Below are 20,553 nucleotides of genomic sequence, written 5' to 3' on the forward strand. Positions count from 1 at the left end.
ATTTTGATAACCTTTTGGAAAAGGTCCTTGCCGTCATCTTCCGTCAACAAAAACGCCATGGTGGCTAACGGAGCACACGTGCAGGTCATTAGTTGGCAAAATTGATGAGATGGCATGATAGATGATAAGTTGTGAGAATACAGGGACTAAAATCAAAAACATAAATTGACACAGCGATGAAATTAAAAAACGAAAACATCAAAATTTGAATTAAAAACCAAACTTTCAGTCTTCTTCTTCCTCTCAAATACCAACCTTCTTCTTCCTCTCAAACTTTCCCCAATCTCACCCATACCTTGCGCCCTTGAACCAAAACCCATCTCCTTCAACAATGTCTTCTAATTCCATTACTCAATCATCATCCAATGAGTTACCTATGTGTGGTTGCAACAAAATTATGAGAATTTTCATATCCAATTCACTTGACAACCCTAAAAGGAGATATTGGAAATACCCAACCTATATGGTGAGTTTGCTGTTGTAATACTTTGTTGTTTTCTTATTTTCGCACATTTTAATTAGCTGAATATGTCTGTTATAAATTGGAATGGTACTCAGGCGATGAATAATTGGAAGAGTAATCATTTGAAGGGTACATATGGCGATTTGTAGTGTCGCCGTTGTGACAAGCTGCGATGGTGCTCATGCGAGATGTGTTGGCTTTGAGAAGGATGAGGACACATAAGGAGACACACAAAACAACAATGTATAAATTGGAATGTGAATTTGATAAATTAGCATGGATTGCAATTAAATTAATTGGTGGAATTCTGGATTGAATTGACATGAATTGGAACTCACCTTCATGGGAATGAATTGGCCACAATTCATGAGATATCTACCATGGCTAATGCATATGGACAAAAGGCTAGTATTATGCAGAAGTTGGAACTAAGCATTGTGTCTAGTATAGGACTTTTTTAAACATAAACATTTGTAAATTATGCAGAAGTTGAAGCTAAGCACTGTATCTAATATAGGACTTTTTTAAACATAGGCATTTGTAAATTTGACTGCTTTATTAAGAGTTCCTGGCCTTTGTTGCGTACATGCTTTGTAGCTTTGTATAATGTAATACTTAAACAGCTTAACAGGAATCAAAAGGCTTGTTTGCAATGTTATAATCAAGGTTTTAATAACACGACACAGTTTAAAAGTGATGATACTCTTTAGGATGTGTATAACTATACTTTGTTGCAACATGGAGAAGCTTTATAAGTTTTAAAATCTGATCATATTTTATCTTGTTGGAGGAAATGGGTTTTTCCTTCAAGGGCGCAAGGTAATGGGAGATTGGGGAAAATTTCAGAGGAAGAAGGAAGACGAAACAAAGAATAGTGAGAGGAAGAAGATGGAAAGTTTGATTTTTAAAATTCGAAATTTGATGTTTACTTTTTTTAAATTCATCCCTATGTCAATTTTCGTTTTTGGTTTTAGTCCCTCTCATGCCATTTCATCAACGTTTGCCAACTCAGAACCTGCCACGTAGGCCTCCGTTAGCCACCAAAGCGTTTTTGTTGACGGAAGCTGATGGCAAGGACCTTTTCCAAAAGGTTATCAAAATACAGGGTTTGTTTTAGAACAAAAAAACTTACAGGGACCAAAACCAAAAATGCGCGAACTTACAGGGACCATTTACATATTTATATAAATATAGTTGGATTTTAACAAGTTGGATCAAATTGAGGGAAAATGGTGTGTAAGAATGAAGAAGATGGCATTAACCACGTAAGATTTAAAGAACGTCTCGTTTTGTCCATCAACATGCAACATCATACACTTAACTATGGGAAGAGATTGTCTCCGGTGGATTCTCCTCCAGTTTTCTCCTGTGAGTTAATCTCAGCCATTCATTTCTTTCATTGACAAATCAATGGCTATTAATTAAAAGAATTAAATCATATGGGTTTTGTCTTTTTCCTTTCATTCCTTATCATCTTCCTCGCGAGATCATCTTCCCTCACTCACAACTCACAAACCCAGCTCAACCATCAGGTTCCAATTGTTCATTAAATTAAATGGTGGAAAATAGAAAATGTGTGGTGTTCCAAAACCCATAAATTGAACGAAAATTATGGATTCCAATTGAAATAGAAATGTATATACTATCTATACTTCCAAATTGATTTTCCAATCAAATGTATGGTGTTCCAATTGTTGCTGAAAAATTAAACGAAAATGAAAAAGAAGAATTAGAAGTATGTGATTTTTTGAAGTCAATTTTTCAGCAATCAATTGATTTTTTTAAGGTTGATGAGTTTTGTCTTTTAATTTGCTGAAGAAAGGATGGAAAATAGAGAAGGAAGGAAGAACACCATCGTTGTTGTGGTGTACCACCTCTGCTCCACGGCTGTTATCATTAAGATGGGTTTATGAGTGAGGAAGGGGATCTGACGAGGAAGGAAGGAAGTAATAAGACAAAGTTTATGTATTTAATTCTTTTTATTAATAACCATTGATTTGACATTAAAAAAATGAATGGTTGAGATTAGCTCATTGGATAAAACTAGAGGAAAAGCCACGGGAGACAATCCTTTTCCCTTAACTATCACATCATTGTTTCTGTAACGTTTGGTTTAAAAAGGACTAAATTGAAAACATATACACTTTTAAACGACTTATTTGTGACCAAAATAACTTAAATGACCTATTTGGTGTAATATTTTACCCAATACCCTTGAAAAAAATAGTCCTATTATTTAATATCTCATTTATTGATGAATTGATCAATGGCCACTATCAGCATTTTGGTGAAACAATTTTCCCAACCTTGAACCTCATAATCATGGAACCTCTATTTTCGCACCAGAAGCCACCACCAGCACTTTGGTACTCCCTCATACTCACATTACTTGTTACACCCCTTATCATCAAATTTTTGATCAAACATAACACCCATATATGACAAAAACTTACACTCCCTCCAAGGCCTAAACCTTGACCAATTGTAGGTAGTCTCCTAGAAATGATAGCAAACATGCCTACTTTAAAATGGATACAAAAGATGATGAGTGAACTAAACACTGAAATTGCATGCATTCGATTAGGAAACATTCATGTAATTTTAATTAGCAGTCCTGAAATCGCACGTGAATTCTTGAAAAAACAAGATTTTGCTTTTGCTTCAAGACCCATCACTTGGTCTACCGAGTATGTTACTCGTGGATATCTAAGCGCAACACTCACTCCCTATGAAGAACAACGGATGAAAATGAAGAAGATCATCATCAATGAATTAGCATCAACATTAAGGCATAAATGGCTTCAGGGCAAGAGAGTAGAAGAAGTTAACAATCTTGTGCGATTTGTTTACAACCAATGCCTCAAAGGTGGAGGAAAAGGACCTGTCGATGTGAGATTTGCTACACAACATTATGCTGCAAATGTTATAAGGAGATTATTTTTAAATTTGAGGTACTTTGGAGAAGGTATTGGGGATGGTGGGCCCGACTTAGAGGAGGTTGAATACGTGGATGCACTTTTCATAATGTTACGATATTTATATGCTTTCTCTGTTACCGACTTTGTTCCATGTTTGAGGGGCTATAACCTGGATGGTCGTGAAAGAATTGTGAAAAATGCTTATAAGACTGCAAATAAATACCATGACTCCATCATTGAGAAGAGAATTCGCGAATGGAAGAACGGGAAAAAGACAGATAAGGCAGATTTGCTTGATATTTTCATATCCCTCAAAGACGCAGACAACAATGCCCTATTGACTGAGCATGATATTAAGTCTGTTATTTTGGTATGTATATCTCCTTTCCATCTTCTTTTAGTTACGATGGAGTCAAATTCATCTACAACCGACTTTGTCTATTCTTACGACATAAACAACTAAGTAATTTTATTTTGTTAGTTTTATCTTTACAATTTTTATTGTTAACAAATCTCTTTTTAATTGCTTAAGATACTGAAAATGTCAAAATAAGATAAAATAAATCTATTAAATAAATGGTAATCTTATGCATATTTTATTTCTCTTAACTTTGCGCAAATAAATTTATTGGATTAGCTAACAACCAAAAATTATTTTGACTCTCTATTTTTGTAAATTAAAATCGTCCATCCCCATGTTGCAAATAACCTATTGTCTCCCTCATGTATAGGAAATAAGAGACAATAAATATTTTATTTTAGGCTTAATTAATGATTTGGTCCCTTAAGTTATTTGTTGGTTACATTTTGCTCAAATAAGTTATTAACGTTACAATTTGGTCCCTTAAGTTAGTATCTGTTAGCCAAATAAATCCTCATCGTCAGTCTTTTGCCAAAATGTTAAATAGGCACATGTGAACGGTGACGTGACAACTTGCAATGTGTATCCACCTTAGACATTGGCTTAACGGTTTTGATAGTGGGGATTTATTTGGTTGACGGAAGACGATTTAAAGGGACCAAATTGTAACGTTAATAACTTATAAGACTAAAATGTATCCAACAAATAACTTAAGGTACCACATCATTAATTTTAACTCAAAACAATAAATATATGTGAAAACAATAATTTTTAAAAAACTATTGAATAAGGGTAAAATGACATTTAATCCATAAATGCACTTTGAAAACTGAACATTTTTCTTATATTTGGGACCCAAAAAAGTTTCAACAATCCTCTTATATTAAAGATAGGGGCGTAGCTATGTGTTAGGGAGGGGTAGCCAACAATTAATTTTTTATTTTTTTATTTTTTATAAAAAATGTTAACTAGTGTCCTTAAGACGAATACTAACATAGTAAATAATTCTTTGAACTTGTATAGTCAAACTCTTAAAAGTGTAAAAAAATACTCTTTTCGATGCAATATTTTATACTTTTTCTATCCTTAACTAGTTTCTTGGCGACACTAGTTAGCATGACCCAAAATTCTTTACACTTTTAAGAATTTGACTATACAGATTTCAAGAATTTTTTACTATATTATCCACCTTAACTAGTACATCTGGGACACTAGTTAGCATTTTTCATAGAAAACTAATTGTTTGGGTAGCCAAAGCTATCACTCCCTAAGACATAGCTGTGCATCATTGTGTTTAATATAAGAGGGTTGTTGAAACTTTTTTTTTGCCCTCAAATATAAGAAAAATATATAATTTTTAACGTGCATTTATTGATTATATGTCATTTTTACCCTTATTCAATACTTTTTGAAATTTATTGTTTACTCATATATTTTGGTTTTTTGAGTATAAATAATATATTTATTGTCTTCTTATTTCCTATACATGAAGGAGACAATAGGTTATTTGAAACATGGGGAGAGATGGTTTTAATTTACTAGTCAAAATGATTTTTGGTTCACTTGCTTTGGAACTCTATTAAAAAAACTAGACTAATAACGAGTGTTCCTTGGTATTGTTTTTTTTTCTTTTCTTTTTTGCAGGATCTCACACTTGCGGCAGTTGACAATCCATCAAATGCGGTCGAGTGTGGATTGGCAGAAATGATCAATCAACCTGACCTGATTCGAAAAGCGATAGAAGAATTAGATAACTTCGTTGGGACAAGAAGGTTTGTCCAAGAGAGTGATATTCCAAAGCTCGATTATGTCAAGGCATGTGCTAGGGAAGCATTTCGGCGCCACCCGATCAGTGATTTCAACCTACCACATATGTCAATGGATGATACAATTGTTGGTAACTACTATATCCCCAAAGGTAGTTATGTGGTACTCAAAAGACAAGTACTTAGTATGAATCCAAGAATCTGGACAAAACCACTTGAATTTAAACCAGAAAGACATCTTAAGACTAATGGTTCTAACTTGGATTTCGAATATCCAACTTTAAATGCAATAACATTTAGCACAAGAAGACGTGGGTATCCCTGACTCGTCCTTGGGACTTTGATGACTTTAATATTATTTGCCAAGATGCTTAATGCCTTCACTTGGAGTGTGCCACTAGGTCATTTTAGCATCGACCTTTGTGAATCACATGGTGGTACCACGAAAGCCAAACCACTTGTGGCATTGGCAGAGCCAAGGTTACCACCAGAGATTTATCATATCAACTAACTAAGCAAGTCTATCATGGTCACAAACCCAAATAAATTTTATTTGGGGTGATAAAATTTAAAAGAGATATAATACTAAGTAATATGATTAAATTAATTTTCTTTTGAATTTTATCATTTATGTATGTATACCCAAATAAAATTTATTTGGGTTTGTGACCATGATAGACTTGTTTATTAGTTTAAATGATAAACCTCTAGTGGTAACCTTGGCTCTACCAATGCCACAAGTGGTCTGTTTTTGGTGGTACCCCTATGTAATTTGGAGTTGTGTCTATGCAAAGGTTGGTCGTTATAAGTTAAAGGTATGTCTCGTTTGCACTTTGCAGTCAGAAACTTACATTTAGATTCAAACGTATATTTGCAATTTTTTTTAGAGCAAATCAAAAAAGTTTATTGAAGTGTGTTTAAAAGTATGTTAATATTTTTCCATATAGAATGGTCTTCACTAATATAAAAATGTCATAAAAGAATGAACAAATCCTTACCCAATTCTTTGTTTAGTACTAGTATGATACCCGTGTCAAATACGGGGAATTTTTTTTGGTTACTTTCTTTTTTAGCTTCTAAAATCGGCTCTCATTCTTGTTAATTGTATTTACTTTTTGTATGGCAAAGAGAGTCTAATTGGGAACTTTCTTTATAGGCAAATGTTACTCCATGTGTCTCAGTTCACAATAATTGATTTATTTGACAATTTAACATATATTAAACAAAAACAAACTATGCGAAAATGGTTTAGGGGTATATATTAAGCTTATAGAATGATTACACACTTTTGAAGTGATCCAGTGAATTATAGATTCAATATGGATCACGACAACTTTTATTACATTTAATTTATCACACTTATAACTTTTAATTTATCACACAAACACATATATTTAGATAATAATATTATTTTATTAAATAGTTCCGGGGCTTGTGGGACCTTCGACAGATGCTGCGGGAGCCGCACAACAAAAAGGAAGGTTCCAGGTGCAAGGGAGGGCACCACTGCACTGCCCACTTCTTTTTGAGAGATAAAGATGCTGCGGGAGAGATGGAGAGAGATTGAGTTGCGGGGGGAGCAGGATCAGGATAATAACATCCTCGAGTGGGACAATAGCAGATTATGGACACACAAATCTTCCATTTTTGTGGTGCCTGTGCTGGGAAATAGTGGTTGTGCTTGCTGGGAAATTGACATACTTATAAAAAATTTAATATAAAAATATTATTTTAAATTAAATTGAAAATTAATTAATTTGAAGTACATGTCACACAAAGTAAGTGAAAATTTAAGTTTTTTTGACATCTAAGTCAACATATTATATATTATATAAATGTATTAATATGTTTAGTTTTACAAATAATATAAAGTATATATGCAGTGTGCGCGCGCACGCTCGCTCGCATAACTTCTCCTAAGACATAGCGGACCCCTGTCTTTAATATAAGAGGGTTGTTGAAACTTTTTTTCTCTCCCTAAATATAAGGAAAATATACAATTTTTAATGTGCATTAATTGATTAGATACCATTTTTACCCTTATTCAATACTTTTTGAAATTAATTGTTTTCTCATATATTTTGTTGTTTTGAGTAAAAATAATATATTTATTGTCTTCTTATTTCCTATACATGAAGGAGACAATAGGTTATTTGGAACATGGGGGGGGGGGGGGGGGGGGGGTGTTTAATTTACAAAAATGATTTTTCGTTCACTTGCTTCGGAACTCTATTAAAAAAACGAGACTAATAACAAGTGTTCCTTGGTATTGTTATTTTTATTTTTTATTTTTTTTGCTTTACAGGATCTCACACTTGCGGCGGTTGACAATATTCCATCAAATGCGGTCGAGTGGGGATTGGCAGAAATGATCAATCAACCTCAGCTGATTGAAAAAGCTATAGAAGAATTAGATAACATCGTTGGGACATGAAGGTTTGTCCAAGAGAGTGATATTCCAAAGCTCGATTATGTAAGGGCATGTGCTAGGGAAGCATTTCGACGCCAGCCAATATGTCAATGGAAGATACAATTGTTGGTAACTACTATATACCCAAAGGGAGTTATGTGGTACTCAGAAGACAAGGACTTAGTATGAATCCAAGAATCTGGACATAACCACTCGAATTTAAACCATAAAGACATCTTAAGACTAATGGTTCTAACTTGGATTAATTTGGGATATCCATCATTAAATGCAATAACCTATAGCACAGGAAGACGTGGGTGTCTCAAACTCGTCCTTGGGACTTCGATGACCTTAATATTATTTGTTAAGATGCTTCATGCCTTCACCTGAAGTGTGCCACTGGGTCGTTCTAGCATCGATCTTTGTGAATCACATGGTGGTACCACTAAAGCCAAGCCACTTGTGGTATTGGTAGAGCCAATTGGTTACCACCAGAAGTTTATAATTTCAACTAACTAAGCAACTTATTAAAATTTAATAAAAAAATATTGTTTTAAATTAAATTGAAAATTATTAAATTAAAGTACATGTCACACAAAGTTAGTGAAGATTTAAGTTTTTTGACATCTAAGTCAACATATTATATATTATATAGATGTATTAATATGTTTGGTTTTACAAATAATATAAAGTATATATGCAATGTGTGTGCGCACGCTCGCTCACATAATTTCTCCTAAGACATAGCTGCACCCCTGTCTTTAATATAAGAGGGTTGTTGAAACTTTTTTTGGCCCCAAATATAAGACAAATATACAATATTTAACGTGCATTTATTGATTAGATGCCATTTTTACACTTATTCAATACTTTTTGAAATCTATTGTTTTCTCATATATTTTGTTGTTTTGAGTAAAATAATATATTTATTGTCTTCTTATTTCCTACATGAAGGAGACAATAGGTTATTTGGAACATGGGGAGGAACGGTTTTAATTTACAAGTCAAAATGATTTTTGGTTAACTTGCTTCGGAACTCTACTAAAAATACTAGACAAATAACGAGTGTTCCTTGGTATTGTTGTTTTTTTTTTTTTTTTGCATTGCAGGATCTCACACTTGTGGCAGTTGACAATCCATCAAATGCAGTCGAGTGAGGATTGTCAGGAATGATTAATCAGCCTGAGATGATTCAAAAAGTCATAGAAGAATTAGATAAAGTCGTTGGGACATGAAGGTTTGTCCAAAAGAGTGATATTCCAAAGCTTGATTATGTCAAGACATGTGCTAGGGAAGCATTTCGGCGCCACCCGATCAGTGATTTCAACCTACCAAATATGTCAATGGTAGATACAATTGTTGGTAACTACTATATCCCCAAAGGTAGTTATGTGGTACTCAGAAGAGAAGGACTTGGTATGAATCCAAGAATCTGGACAGAACCACTCGAATTTAAACCATAAAGACATCTTAAGACTAATGGTTCTAGCTTGGATTTGGGATATCCAACTTTAAATGCAATAACCTTTAGCATAGGAAGACGTGGGTGTCCCAAACTCGTCATTGGGACTTCGATGACTTTAATATTATTTGTCAGGATGCTTCATTCTTTCACCTGGAGTGTGCCACTGGATCGTTCTAGCATTGACCTTTGTGAATCACATGGTGGTACCACTAAAGCTAAGCCATTTGTGGCATTGGCAGAGTCAAGGTTACCACCAGAGGTCTATCATTTCAACTAACTAAGCAACTTATAAAAATTTAATAAAAAAATATCATTTTAAATTAAATTGAAAATTAATTAATTTGAAGTACATGTCACACAAAGTTAGTGAAGATTTAGGTTTTCTGGACATTAAGTCAACATATTATATATTATATAGATGCATTAATATGTTTGGTTTTACATATAATATAAAGTATATATGCAGTGTGTGCGCATGCTCGCTCACATACATTTTCAAATCATATTTCACATAATTAATTTCTTTAAATTTGAATTTTATAATTAAAAGAAATAATATAGTGAAAGGTACACTATGTTTATGAAATAACTACCAAATATGAATAATTTTAAATTTTTTAACGTTAAAATAAATAATTGGTTTAGTGAAAGATATTTAATGCTCATTTGAAATAACTACCACGTATAGATGATGTTACCTAAATAGGCTAGGATGAATGTGGTGAGAATATTCTTGCGAGAATATAAAGGTAAAAAATATAAAAGATTACAAAAACCAATTTAGAATAGCATTAAATATCAAATGCATGAGAAAACTTGGCTCATTTTAAGGTGCCACGTGCCGATCATTTCTTGTGATTTTTGGATTTCCATAAATACATTTTTGAAAAACCCTTAAATATAGTATAATATAGATATAGATATAGATAGATTCCACTCTAACCGCGAGAGAAATTACAAACCGGTGTAGTAACTAAGAATTTTTAAACTAAAGGAACGGAAAACTCAAATTATTAGTACATCTTTTACACATTTTTATCACTAAGGACGGTTAAATAACAGTACGGAACCGTATCCGAATCGAATACATATTAGATATCAATATTCTGTGGATATTTGTGGATATGTACCCACAATGTATCATGATATATTTTTTTTTTAATTTTAAAAATTATTTTATCAGGTACTTATAAAATGCTACACATATACACACATATAATAAATGAATGGTGAACCAGTGAAACAATGTTGCGAGAATTTCATAAAGATGTTTATGAATCACTTTAAGATGTGAATTTAGTAGAATTGTCTCTCACTAAACCAAACTCAAAAGTTATGTTTTTTTTTTGGATGAAAGTAATGAGAGAGAGAGCAGACAGAATCTGTCAACATTAAACAAAATTTGTTTTCAATTCTTTAAGTGTTGTTTTTGTTGATATCATAACATATGAATGAAAATAAAATATGATCTATACAAAAACTATATATCTTTTATTTCACAAGTATTATTGTAAATTGTGATCTTTATGGTTATATATTAATGAAGAGTAATCAATGCATATTTCTTTTAGAGTATTTTACACGAATTTAAGTTTTATTATAAAAAATTGTTAACGTATACCTATCTTAGTTGTATCGTATCATAAATTTTAAAATTTTTGCGTATCTACACATATGTATTAGAATAAACTCGCACTTGTACTATGCATTTGAACTTCATTTAAACTTATATTTTTATAATTTAGTGATGATCAATAAAAGATTTTGATATATAATAGCTCGTAGATATTTAAAAAAAAAGAAGAAGTTGGTGTGTTTATCATTATGAAAATCCTCATTTATGATAAAAAAAAAGGGTATATATTGAAAATGAGACAAATGTTAGGGCCACATCCTTTAACACATTCCAGTTATAATTAACGACACCATCTACTATTTCTAGAACAATTTTTTTTCTTAGTTTTAAGTTTAGTGTAGCCAGGGGCGAATGGCTTCACAGCCATGGGGTAGCATTGGCTACCCCAAAAGAAAAAAAATCTTGAATATTTAACTTAGGTATATATGTAGCTACCTTATTAAGATATTATTTGGCCACTCCAAACAATTTTGTTGGTTAAAACATAGATGATATTATAAAAATATTATAATCTATTTAGTTTAGTGTCAATTATGGATAAATTTGACTTCTAAAAACTCCTTAGAACTCAACTTTTATAAATAACTATCGTTAGCTTTTATTTTCTTTGTTGCAATTTCATTAAATATAAGTAAAATTAAATAAGTTTCGTATATTAGTGTTTAATTTTTTTCTTCTTCTTTATATTTGGCCCCCTCGTAAAAATAGCGCTAGCTTCGCCGCTGAGTGTAGTAGCAACAAAAACACTCAATAGTTCTATGAGGAATTTGTAGAGACACTCATACACTAGCTATTAACGATCTAGATCCCAAACCTCCTTGCACCTTCCGATCTGTCCATGGCTTCTCTAATTTGGATCCGATTTTGATGCAGGATTTTCCATATCCCATTATGTAAATTGTTTTTCGAGCTGGTTCTGTGAGGTTATTGATTTGAATAATTTTAGTTATCTTTGTGTCAACAACGACACCAATGGTAAAAAAAAAATGAAATGAAAAAGCATCACAACCCTTCAACATGATCAACTTCTTATAATTATGCATTTGAAAAAGCTTAATTACTTATTATATGAATCGCTGACAAACAAAAAGACACAAACACTAGACACAACTGACATATAGACACCGTTAATACAAAAAATAAACATGATTGAATGTAATCATATGTGTTGGTATCTGACACGACATCTTCAATTTAAAATGTCGAGGGTATATACATATAATGCATTTTTAATCACCGCAACATCAAAGTTTTTTGGTATTTTTAATGCTGCAACATTGTATTTGACTAACACTTTGCAATAGTAAGGACTTTGTTGCAATCCTCCATGCTTTCATCATTATACGCAAGCAGGGGAACGTAAAAGGCAACAACCGGCAAGTCGCATTCATGCAATCAACGAAGCAACGGAAAGGACCATGTTGTACCCTGTACTTGAAAGAGGCACATCCTGCCCTGCACTTCGCATCACAGTTATCACAATATTCTTTAGTACTACTTGCATCACATACTTGGGTCACAACGAGCATAATCATTAACATCATCATCGCTATGGTGAAACATTTCTTCAGCTCGTACACTGCCATAATTCTTGTTCGTGTTTATATTTGCTAGATCTCTATTAAATTTATGAATATTGATGTGTTTCAATTTTTTTTTTTTTGGTCAAGATGTGTTTCAAATTTTACTCTGGACAAATGTTTTCAGATGATCTTATTTATAGCCATAATGGTGTTTATTATAAGAAATATTTTAAGAAAATTGCTAAACTTCCCGAAAAAATTTCCAGCGACATATTCACGATGGAAATTGCTTGTTGCAACAAAAAAAAAATGGCACCACTACCTCCGTGTTTTCCGTCAAAAGCAAATTTTAATTGGCTGATGGAAATTCTTGAGACATTCGGGATGAAATGTCTCGGGAAATATAGCATTGCTGATATTTTAATGATAATTAACATATTTAGGCTCTTTATGAGGAAAAAAAAGTGGTCAAGGATCCTCTTAATTAAAAAAAAAGGTCCGCCTTTGTATCAGGTCCATATTAGACATCTCAATAAACATGTTAAAAACAACGCTGAATATCTTATTACAGTAAAAAGAAAAAAAAAAAAAAAAAAGGAATTCTGAACAGAATCCTAAATAACAAAATTATATTTAGCAGAAATCAATTCTCTCATGCTGTGGATTGTGGACTGTGGAAGAACAATAACTTCTTTATAAAAGATATGGAATTGGGTACAATAATTTCATGAGACACACACAAGAATATTATCCAAAGTCATATTGCCCAAAGTGGACACACTAGCAATGGATTCAAGATAATCAACTCACCAAGGGAAAAAAAGTAAACATAAAAATATAATTCATATGCAATTTTCATGTATGATTTTTATAAAGCAATGATATATTGCTTGATCACCAAGTATTAATCACCCTGCAATTTGTTCTAATGTTTCCCCTTGAACCTGTCAAAGGAGATATATTTCCCATCTTGATCATAGACTTCGCGAATTGCTCAAAGAAAAGATCATTTCTCTCGGCATACAATTTCACCAACTCAGCTGATTCTTGATTCATTGTCAACAAAATTTCATCAGAGCTCAATAGTCCCTTGTAAGCCAATAGGTTCTTGAAGTAATTGTTGTCGAATTTTGTTGGTGTGACATAGTCTAGGAAGAACAGATTTTGGTCACCACCAGATTTTGGACATTGAGTGCGCAATTCAGCAGCATAGTATTGATCAAGAGTGTAATCTTGCTTGCCATTTCCAGTTTGGTTGTAGAGTCTTTGCCTAAAGCTGGTGCACCTTGACTTTCCTATAGTGTGGCTCCCTTTACAATTGCACGAAATTTGTTTTAGTATGTAGCTATGTATAATGTGATATATTTAAAGACTATAGCGACATTGACGCACATATTTAGAGTTCAAAATGACTATTTACTTAGCTACGGAATATTGTGAGTTAGAGTAAAATGCAAGTGATGCTTAAACTTTAGGAAAATAAAATATAAATTGTGTTAACTTTTATCACATTGGTGTATGTCAGTCCATGGAGAATAATATAATATTATAAAATAACTATTACCCACATCACATTTAGGTGGTATTTTAAATTCTAAAAATAGAAATAAAAAAATAAAGATATTTAAAATTACATATATAAATTTGAATTTGAGGCACATGTATTAGGTGAAAAGTAGTCTGATTTTAAATAGATATAGGGATATTAAGAGATAAACAATGATTTAAATTATAAATATATAAATTATATTGAAAATAAAATAATTTATGTGACAAGTTCAAGGAGTGTACCAGAAAGAGCAACAAGATCAACAATGTCAAGTCCTTGAAGTTTGAATTTAGTCAGGATTGTCTGGAATGTGTTGTTTGGGGCTGGAATGTTGTTGTTGGAACCACTTAAGCTTGCACCTAGTGAGTCTCTTCTGCCTAGAGGCACTTCCCAGTTTGGTCCACCAGCCTACACATAAAAGGGAGTAGTAATGTAAGAATATAAGGCTTCGGCTAAATTAAATGTTTATAGCATAAGCGCTTATCATATCAGTGTTTATGTATAAGCTACTTCTATAACAAAAGATAAAATAGAGGTTATGAAAATAGACGAAACACAATTTATGGACATGTCATAATTTGTTTCTATAGTGAAAAGATTAATTTTATTAGATAAAATAAGAGCAAATTATATACTTACAAGAACAGTTGAATCTCTAGCAGCTATAGCCAGAATGTCAGCACAAGACACTGTATGAGGACATTCTTTTTCTAGTGCATATTTAATTTCATCAATGACCTCAAATCCTCTAGCTGAATTACGGTTAGGATTTGATCCCTTCTCACTAATAATGCTTCCACTGTTATCTAACAATATTGAAGCATCACAACCCTGCAACATGATCAACTTCTTAGTATAAAAAATAGACATGATTGAATGTAATCATATATGTTGGTATCTGACACCGACACATGTTGGACACGTCTTCAATTTGAAGTGTCGAGGCTACATACATATAATGCATTTTTAATCACCGCAACATCAAAGTTTTCGGTACGGCCACGACTTAATATCACATGGTCATTACAATAATGATAATATCACATACCTTGACAAAACAGTCATGGAAATGAAGTCTCAAAAGTGAAGCAGCTATACGAGGTTCCTTTGCAACAGCGTTGGCAAGGATGGACTTAACAATATTCTGAGCTTGTGGACATGAATAGTCATAAAACTGTGGATAAAGGTAAGAACCCATTTTCTTATGACAGAGGCAAAAAGGAGCAAATGCCAGTAAAGAAAGAAGCATGAGAAAGCTCAAAGAATTTGCCATTGTTGTTGTTTTTTCAATATCACTCAGAGAAGATATATAAAAGAGTAGTTGAAGAAGAGAAGTTCTCAAAGTTGATTGTATGAGTGATGTGTTGGAAAATAGTATTTATAGAGAAGAGCTTGGGAGAAAGTAATTGCATGACAAAAAAAGAATGAAAAAAGTTGGAGTTGGTAACTATCTAATTTAAAAATCCATGTTAAAGTGGAAGAGAAGAATGGAGGAGTTAGTAGCATTTTTATTAAAAAAATCACCTAGTCTGAATGGTTCAGATATAATAAAAATTTATTATACGATATTATGAATGAAATTAAAATGGTATACATTCATGTTCTATGGTTGAAAATAATAGTTTGGGAACATTTTGAGCTTATTTATTTATTTATTTAGTTTTATAGATAAATGTTAGTGGTTAGTTTGTCCGAAAGATGGAGAAATCATATGGACTTCCTTCTTAACAAGTCTTCAACGTCTCAATCCATACGGTTGGGTTGCACTTTCATAGACACATCTCTAAGTTATTCATTTATGAAGTTATAAAATAATAAACATGTATGGTGTATATCAAATGACAATATACACCATACATGTGTCAAATCCGTAACATAAGGTTGTATGTACTAAGCACTTTAGATTATTTTATATTCATACGGTTGGGTTGCACTTTCATACGGTTTGTGACCAATCCCTAACAATACTAACATTTAGCATTGAAAATAAATTAAATAACTATATGTCTTGTGTTTGATTTCTAGAGTCGCTAATTTGGGATGTAGTTCAGGATGGTAAAAAAAACCCAGATGTTTCGTTATCGATGATTATTTATGTAGTGGATTCAAATGACCTAAATCGTGAGAATACTTAGGAACTTTTACCAAGAGCAAAAAAAAATCTAAATAAAATAGGTTAGAAAAAAAAATAGTAGTAATAAATTACAGTAACATGTAAGATTGAAAGGTGTTTGGAAACTTCGGAGTAAGGAAGAGGATGCGGTGGCAAATAGTTTGAAGCTTAAGTCCAAGCCAAGTAATTTTAACTGTAGCTTAAAGCAAACATGCATTGGTGACTCATTCAGCAGGTTGGGATATCCTGGTCTTTGTTATTTCTTAATGCTTTTCTATTTGATTTATAACTAAAGATTGAGATTAAAAGACACACACTTCATGCAAAGTTAGCAAAAACCACAAATTTCAACGAGAGTCTACAATAAAATTTGCATATAATCTACCAACAGAGATTCAAACTCAAGTCACAATTAACGCGAGCATAAGGTCCAATCGTTTTGTGCCAAATTGTGGTTGCCTTTTTTTTTTTTTTTTTTTTTTTCACGAGTCAAAAAAAGATCAAACGGTACATTTTCTATATACACTTTCTTTTATTACACCCCAAGTATTGAGTATTGATCAATTAGTACATACAACCTTAAGACTCAAGGCTAATTGCTTGTTGATTAATTAGGTGAGTCTTGCATCTAAATTGCTTCCAGATAATTATGACAATATCAAATGGCAACTCAGTCAATCTCCAGGTTAATTATGCTCTATGTCTTATTATAGGGATTGCTCACAAAAGTTAGTGTGGACTCACCTGCTCAGTTGACTTCTAATAATAAAGTTTTTACTAAAATAAATTCTAAAATGTGAGAATGGTTCATAAGCCAGATAAAATTTATTCCCTGAATCCTTGGATTTATGTTGTATTGTATCTGTCAAAAGCAATTCTTCCATATTTTCCCTTTGCTTGATATTCACTTGTTTATACAAAAAGACATGATCACTTTTTGACTTCAAAGCCTTTTAACTTAAAAAGAGAATGTGTCTAATTTTCTATATGCTTTAATATGTTAAGAGTATGTGAACAGTTCAACAAATAGTAAAGGAAATTGAATAATAGAAAATTTTGTGATGAAATATGGTGAAGGATTAGGTATGTTCAGTGACCTACTTGTTTTAAGGATAATAGTAGACTCTTCAACAAAAGTTGTCTTCTATTGGTTCAGCATTTTATATTTCTGGTAGGCTTTGACCATTGTACGTAATAATGCCTTGATTCATAAAAGCCTCAAAATAATGCTTAAACCGTGTCCAAGTTAACTTAACTTTTGTATCACCCGCATTGACAATCACATAATCTAAATAGTCCGATATTAATTGGATTCGCAAAACAAATCAAAAGAACAGTTTCCCTCAAAAAAAAAAAAAATCAAAAGGACAGTTGAAATATAAATCTTTCCATAAAAAAATGGACAGTCCAAATTCATACTCTTCTTTTTTTAGTAAATTTTTAGTAAAAATTCACAATACACTCTTGTTTACAAACACTCTGCTACCTCCCAAAGGTTCTCTAATTCTGCGAAATGTAAAGCTTCCATCACACTTATAGGAAACATGTATTATTTCTCTAATTAGCCACTAATTAATTAACTGAGCAGACTAACTCAGATTCCCTCAACCAACATTTAAGTATTAGGGATCAAGTAAAACAAACAAAAAGTGAGATTTTAACGCCACAGCAAAGAGAAGGCAAGCAAACCAACATTGCTGAACAAGTGTGTAATGTAGTTTTGAAAATCGAATATATCACTACTAAAAATAAAATTTGCCGTTGCAGTTTCGAAAATTGAATATATCACTCCCTCTTAAAAAACGAAACAAAACTGACGAGCAGGTATATTTGTAGGCTTCCATTCAACTTTCAAGTTTGTAAACTAATGTTCAATTCTACATTGGATAACATCTGCTAGTCTCAATACTTCACATTTTCTTATAAAGAATTGAGATGTTGTATTATACCCTCTCTATACGTGAGAAAATTCCTTTCAGACGCCAAAATTCAAAATAATTGAAACTAGTATTTAATAACCATCATAACATTGTGTCCCAAGAAAAAACATAACGAAAATCTTATCCAATCACAGTACATAACTTCAAAAGCAAACCAAAATTGATCAGAACTTCACCATACAGAAATCAGAATTACTTTCAACACAGATGATAAGATCTCTATACTACAAAAGTCATTCAAATCTCACATTCCAGTAAAAGCCTTCTTTCCTGCACCACTAGATGATCCAGCTGGGATCACTTTCAACACATTGAACCTCACAGTCTTGGAGAGTGGCCTAAAGAAGTGGCACAAATAAAGGCAATTTAGACAGACATAGATATCAATATCTATATAATAATATACTTAAATAACAGTACCTCCTACAGAAAGAAAAAGAAAGGCTTCTCCTATAAAGTCTCACCTGCATTGTCCGATAATAACATGATCTCCTTCCTTAACACGGAAGCAAGGTGAGACATGAGCTGGAATGTTTGAATGCCTCTTCTCATACCTAAATAGAGAAGTAACAAAAAAAAAAAGGGAATTATAAATTATGTTTCCAAGTGTGCAAATAAAAAATGGGGACCATAGTATGAAAGGAAACCAATACCTCTGATACTTCTTAATAAAGTGAAGATAATTCCTCCTGACAATAATAGTTCTATTCATTTTAGCACTATGGCAAGTTCCGGCTAAGATACGACCCCGGATGGAAACATTGCCGGTGAATGGACACTTCTTGTCAATGTAGGTTCCTGTATTATAAAAAAAAAAAAATGCCATTTCTGTATTAGAAACAGAAATAAAATAACCGTAACCATACATAGAGCTATTAACAATGCTCTACTTCTAGCTGATAAAAATTTCACTTTCAAAGTAACTGGACTCGAGAACATTATACTGTTTGCAATTTACAAGTATTTCCTTCCCAACAACACTTGCAAGACATAATATAGGAGCATTTACATTTGTACATTATATAGACCAATTCTTTCAAGCGGATACCGTAACATAACATAACATAACCATAACCAAAAATTACATGTCTCAATACTGATGCAAATTAGAAAAGCTTATCTATGAACACAATAGACACTTCAATTAATCATGACAGCCAATAATTAGAATAAGTATTGCAAATCTCTAAACACATCGTAACCACTATTATTTATTTACAAACACAACAGGCTTATTTACAAACACAACAGGCACTCCAATTTATCATATAATCATAGAATAAGTATTGTGAATTTGAACACATCATAGCCACCTGATATTGCCAAGAGGAATCTCAGACAAACACACCAATACAAAGCTAGACGCTCAGCCAGTATCAAAACATACATAAATATATGATTGTAACTAGCAATCCACTATGCAAAAGAAATAGTGTCTTATAGTATTCTTCTCCAATGTTTCTATCCTTATCTCGTCTCATTCCAAAGACTACATTTTTTTTTTAGGTAACAACTGTTATGCTCCCTCGAATGTGAGGCTCTATTACAAACGCAAATCCCCAAATCCAATACATTTGAGGACTAAAATGACTAACTAAAACAAATACACTCAAGGACCAAAATGCTGTTTATCCCTACATTCCTAGGGATACCCCATATGTAAGTTTAGAACATAATTTGCAAAACACCCTAAAATTAAACACTGTTACTATTGTGATTGTGATTGACATTACCTTCAGTGGCTTCTCTGGGGGTCTTGAATCCAAGACCAACTGATTTCCAGAAGCGGTTTCCACCTTTTCCAGGCCTCTTCCCCTTTCCAGATTTCTTCGAACTGTAACAACATTGAACAAAATATGCATCAACAATCATTCATCAAAATCACAGTAAAAAAAAAAACAGAAATTGGGAGCATTTAATATACCATAGAAACACTTTGGGTTGCTTGAGAAAAGCCTTCTCAGTCTGTAACAAAGAAATTGTAAAATAAATGAATGGAAGATCCAAAAAAAAAAAAAAACAGAGATAGAACGAAGGAGTGTGAAGAAGGAAGTTACTTGTTCAGCCATGGTGATGGAGTTGCAGAGGAGAGTGTAGCCGCACGAACTTGAAACCTACCTTCTTCTCTCGCTCACTCAGATAATGAAAAACGAAACCCTGTGAGCCTGCTTCTTATTTCATACCCGATTCGATGGGCTTACGCACCTGGGCTTTTAGGTTTAGCCCAAAACTAACAAAACCAAAATGATTTTTTTATGTAATAATAGAAGAAAAAAAAAACTATTTAAAAATAGAGGTATTGTTTTTTTTTTTTTAGAGAAAAATTAGAGGTATTTTAAAATGATGTAGTACTCTTAAAACTTGGTTAGGTATGTACCCTCTCCTTTCAAGTTTTGTTTGAATGAGTAT

General features: G+C 32.5%; 2 protein-coding genes and 1 pseudogene across 2 annotated transcripts; 1 reads left to right on the plus strand and 2 right to left on the minus strand.

Annotated features, from left to right (window-relative positions):
- The first annotated feature begins 2,908 nt into the window (after positions 1-2,908).
- LOC146900763 (phenylalanine N-monooxygenase CYP79D16 pseudogene) lies at positions 2,909-9,660 on the plus strand (annotated as a pseudogene).
- Positions 9,661-13,214: 3,554 nt separating this feature from the next.
- On the minus strand, positions 13,215-15,443 carry LOC146900764 (Peroxidase superfamily protein). The gene is made up of 4 exons (XM_085731635.1): positions 15,140-15,443; positions 14,731-14,922; positions 14,334-14,499; positions 13,215-13,852 (listed from the first exon to the last, which is right to left on the minus strand). The coding sequence occupies exons 1-4, from the start codon at positions 15,362-15,364 to the stop codon at positions 13,437-13,439; spliced, it is 999 nt and encodes a 332-aa protein (XP_085587761.1). The 5' UTR covers positions 15,365-15,443; the 3' UTR covers positions 13,215-13,436.
- A 2,749-nt stretch (positions 15,444-18,192) lies between these two features.
- LOC146900765 (small ribosomal subunit protein uS17) lies at positions 18,193-20,288 on the minus strand. Its single transcript, XM_085731637.1, has 6 exons — positions 20,202-20,288; positions 20,069-20,109; positions 19,878-19,978; positions 18,798-18,942; positions 18,609-18,698; positions 18,193-18,482 (listed from the first exon to the last, which is right to left on the minus strand). Exons 1-6 carry the CDS (start codon positions 20,211-20,213, stop codon positions 18,389-18,391), a joined length of 483 nt encoding a protein of 160 aa, XP_085587763.1. The 5' UTR covers positions 20,214-20,288; the 3' UTR covers positions 18,193-18,388.
- Between the last annotated feature and the right edge of the window lie 265 nt (positions 20,289-20,553).

This window comes from Medicago sativa, chromosome 8, assembly GCF_051527215.1.
Source record: "Medicago sativa cultivar Bolivia chromosome 8, Bolivia_mono, whole genome shotgun sequence".
In the NCBI taxonomy this organism is placed as follows: domain Eukaryota; kingdom Viridiplantae; phylum Streptophyta; class Magnoliopsida; order Fabales; family Fabaceae; genus Medicago; species Medicago sativa.

Bases quoted from the DNA above. Each gene is read 5' to 3' on its own strand.
- LOC146900765 (XM_085731637.1), bottom strand. The intron at 18,943-19,877 runs GTAATGTCAATC...TTTATAATACAG, and splicing joins CCCCAGAGAAGCCACTGAAG to GAACCTACATTGACAAGAAG. The intron at 18,483-18,608 runs GTGAGACTTTAT...CCACTTCTTTAG, and splicing joins GTTATTATCGGACAATGCAG to GCCACTCTCCAAGACTGTGA.
- LOC146900764 (XM_085731635.1), bottom strand. From the start codon at position 15,364: ATGGCAAATTCTTTGAGCTTTCTCATGCTTCTTTCTTTACTGGCATTT. The intron at 14,923-15,139 runs GTATGTGATATT...ATCATGTTGCAG, and splicing joins TCCATGACTGTTTTGTCAAG to GGTTGTGATGCTTCAATATT. The intron at 13,853-14,333 runs GTACACTCCTTG...GCAATTGTAAAG, and splicing joins TGATCTTGTTGCTCTTTCTG to GGAGCCACACTATAGGAAAG.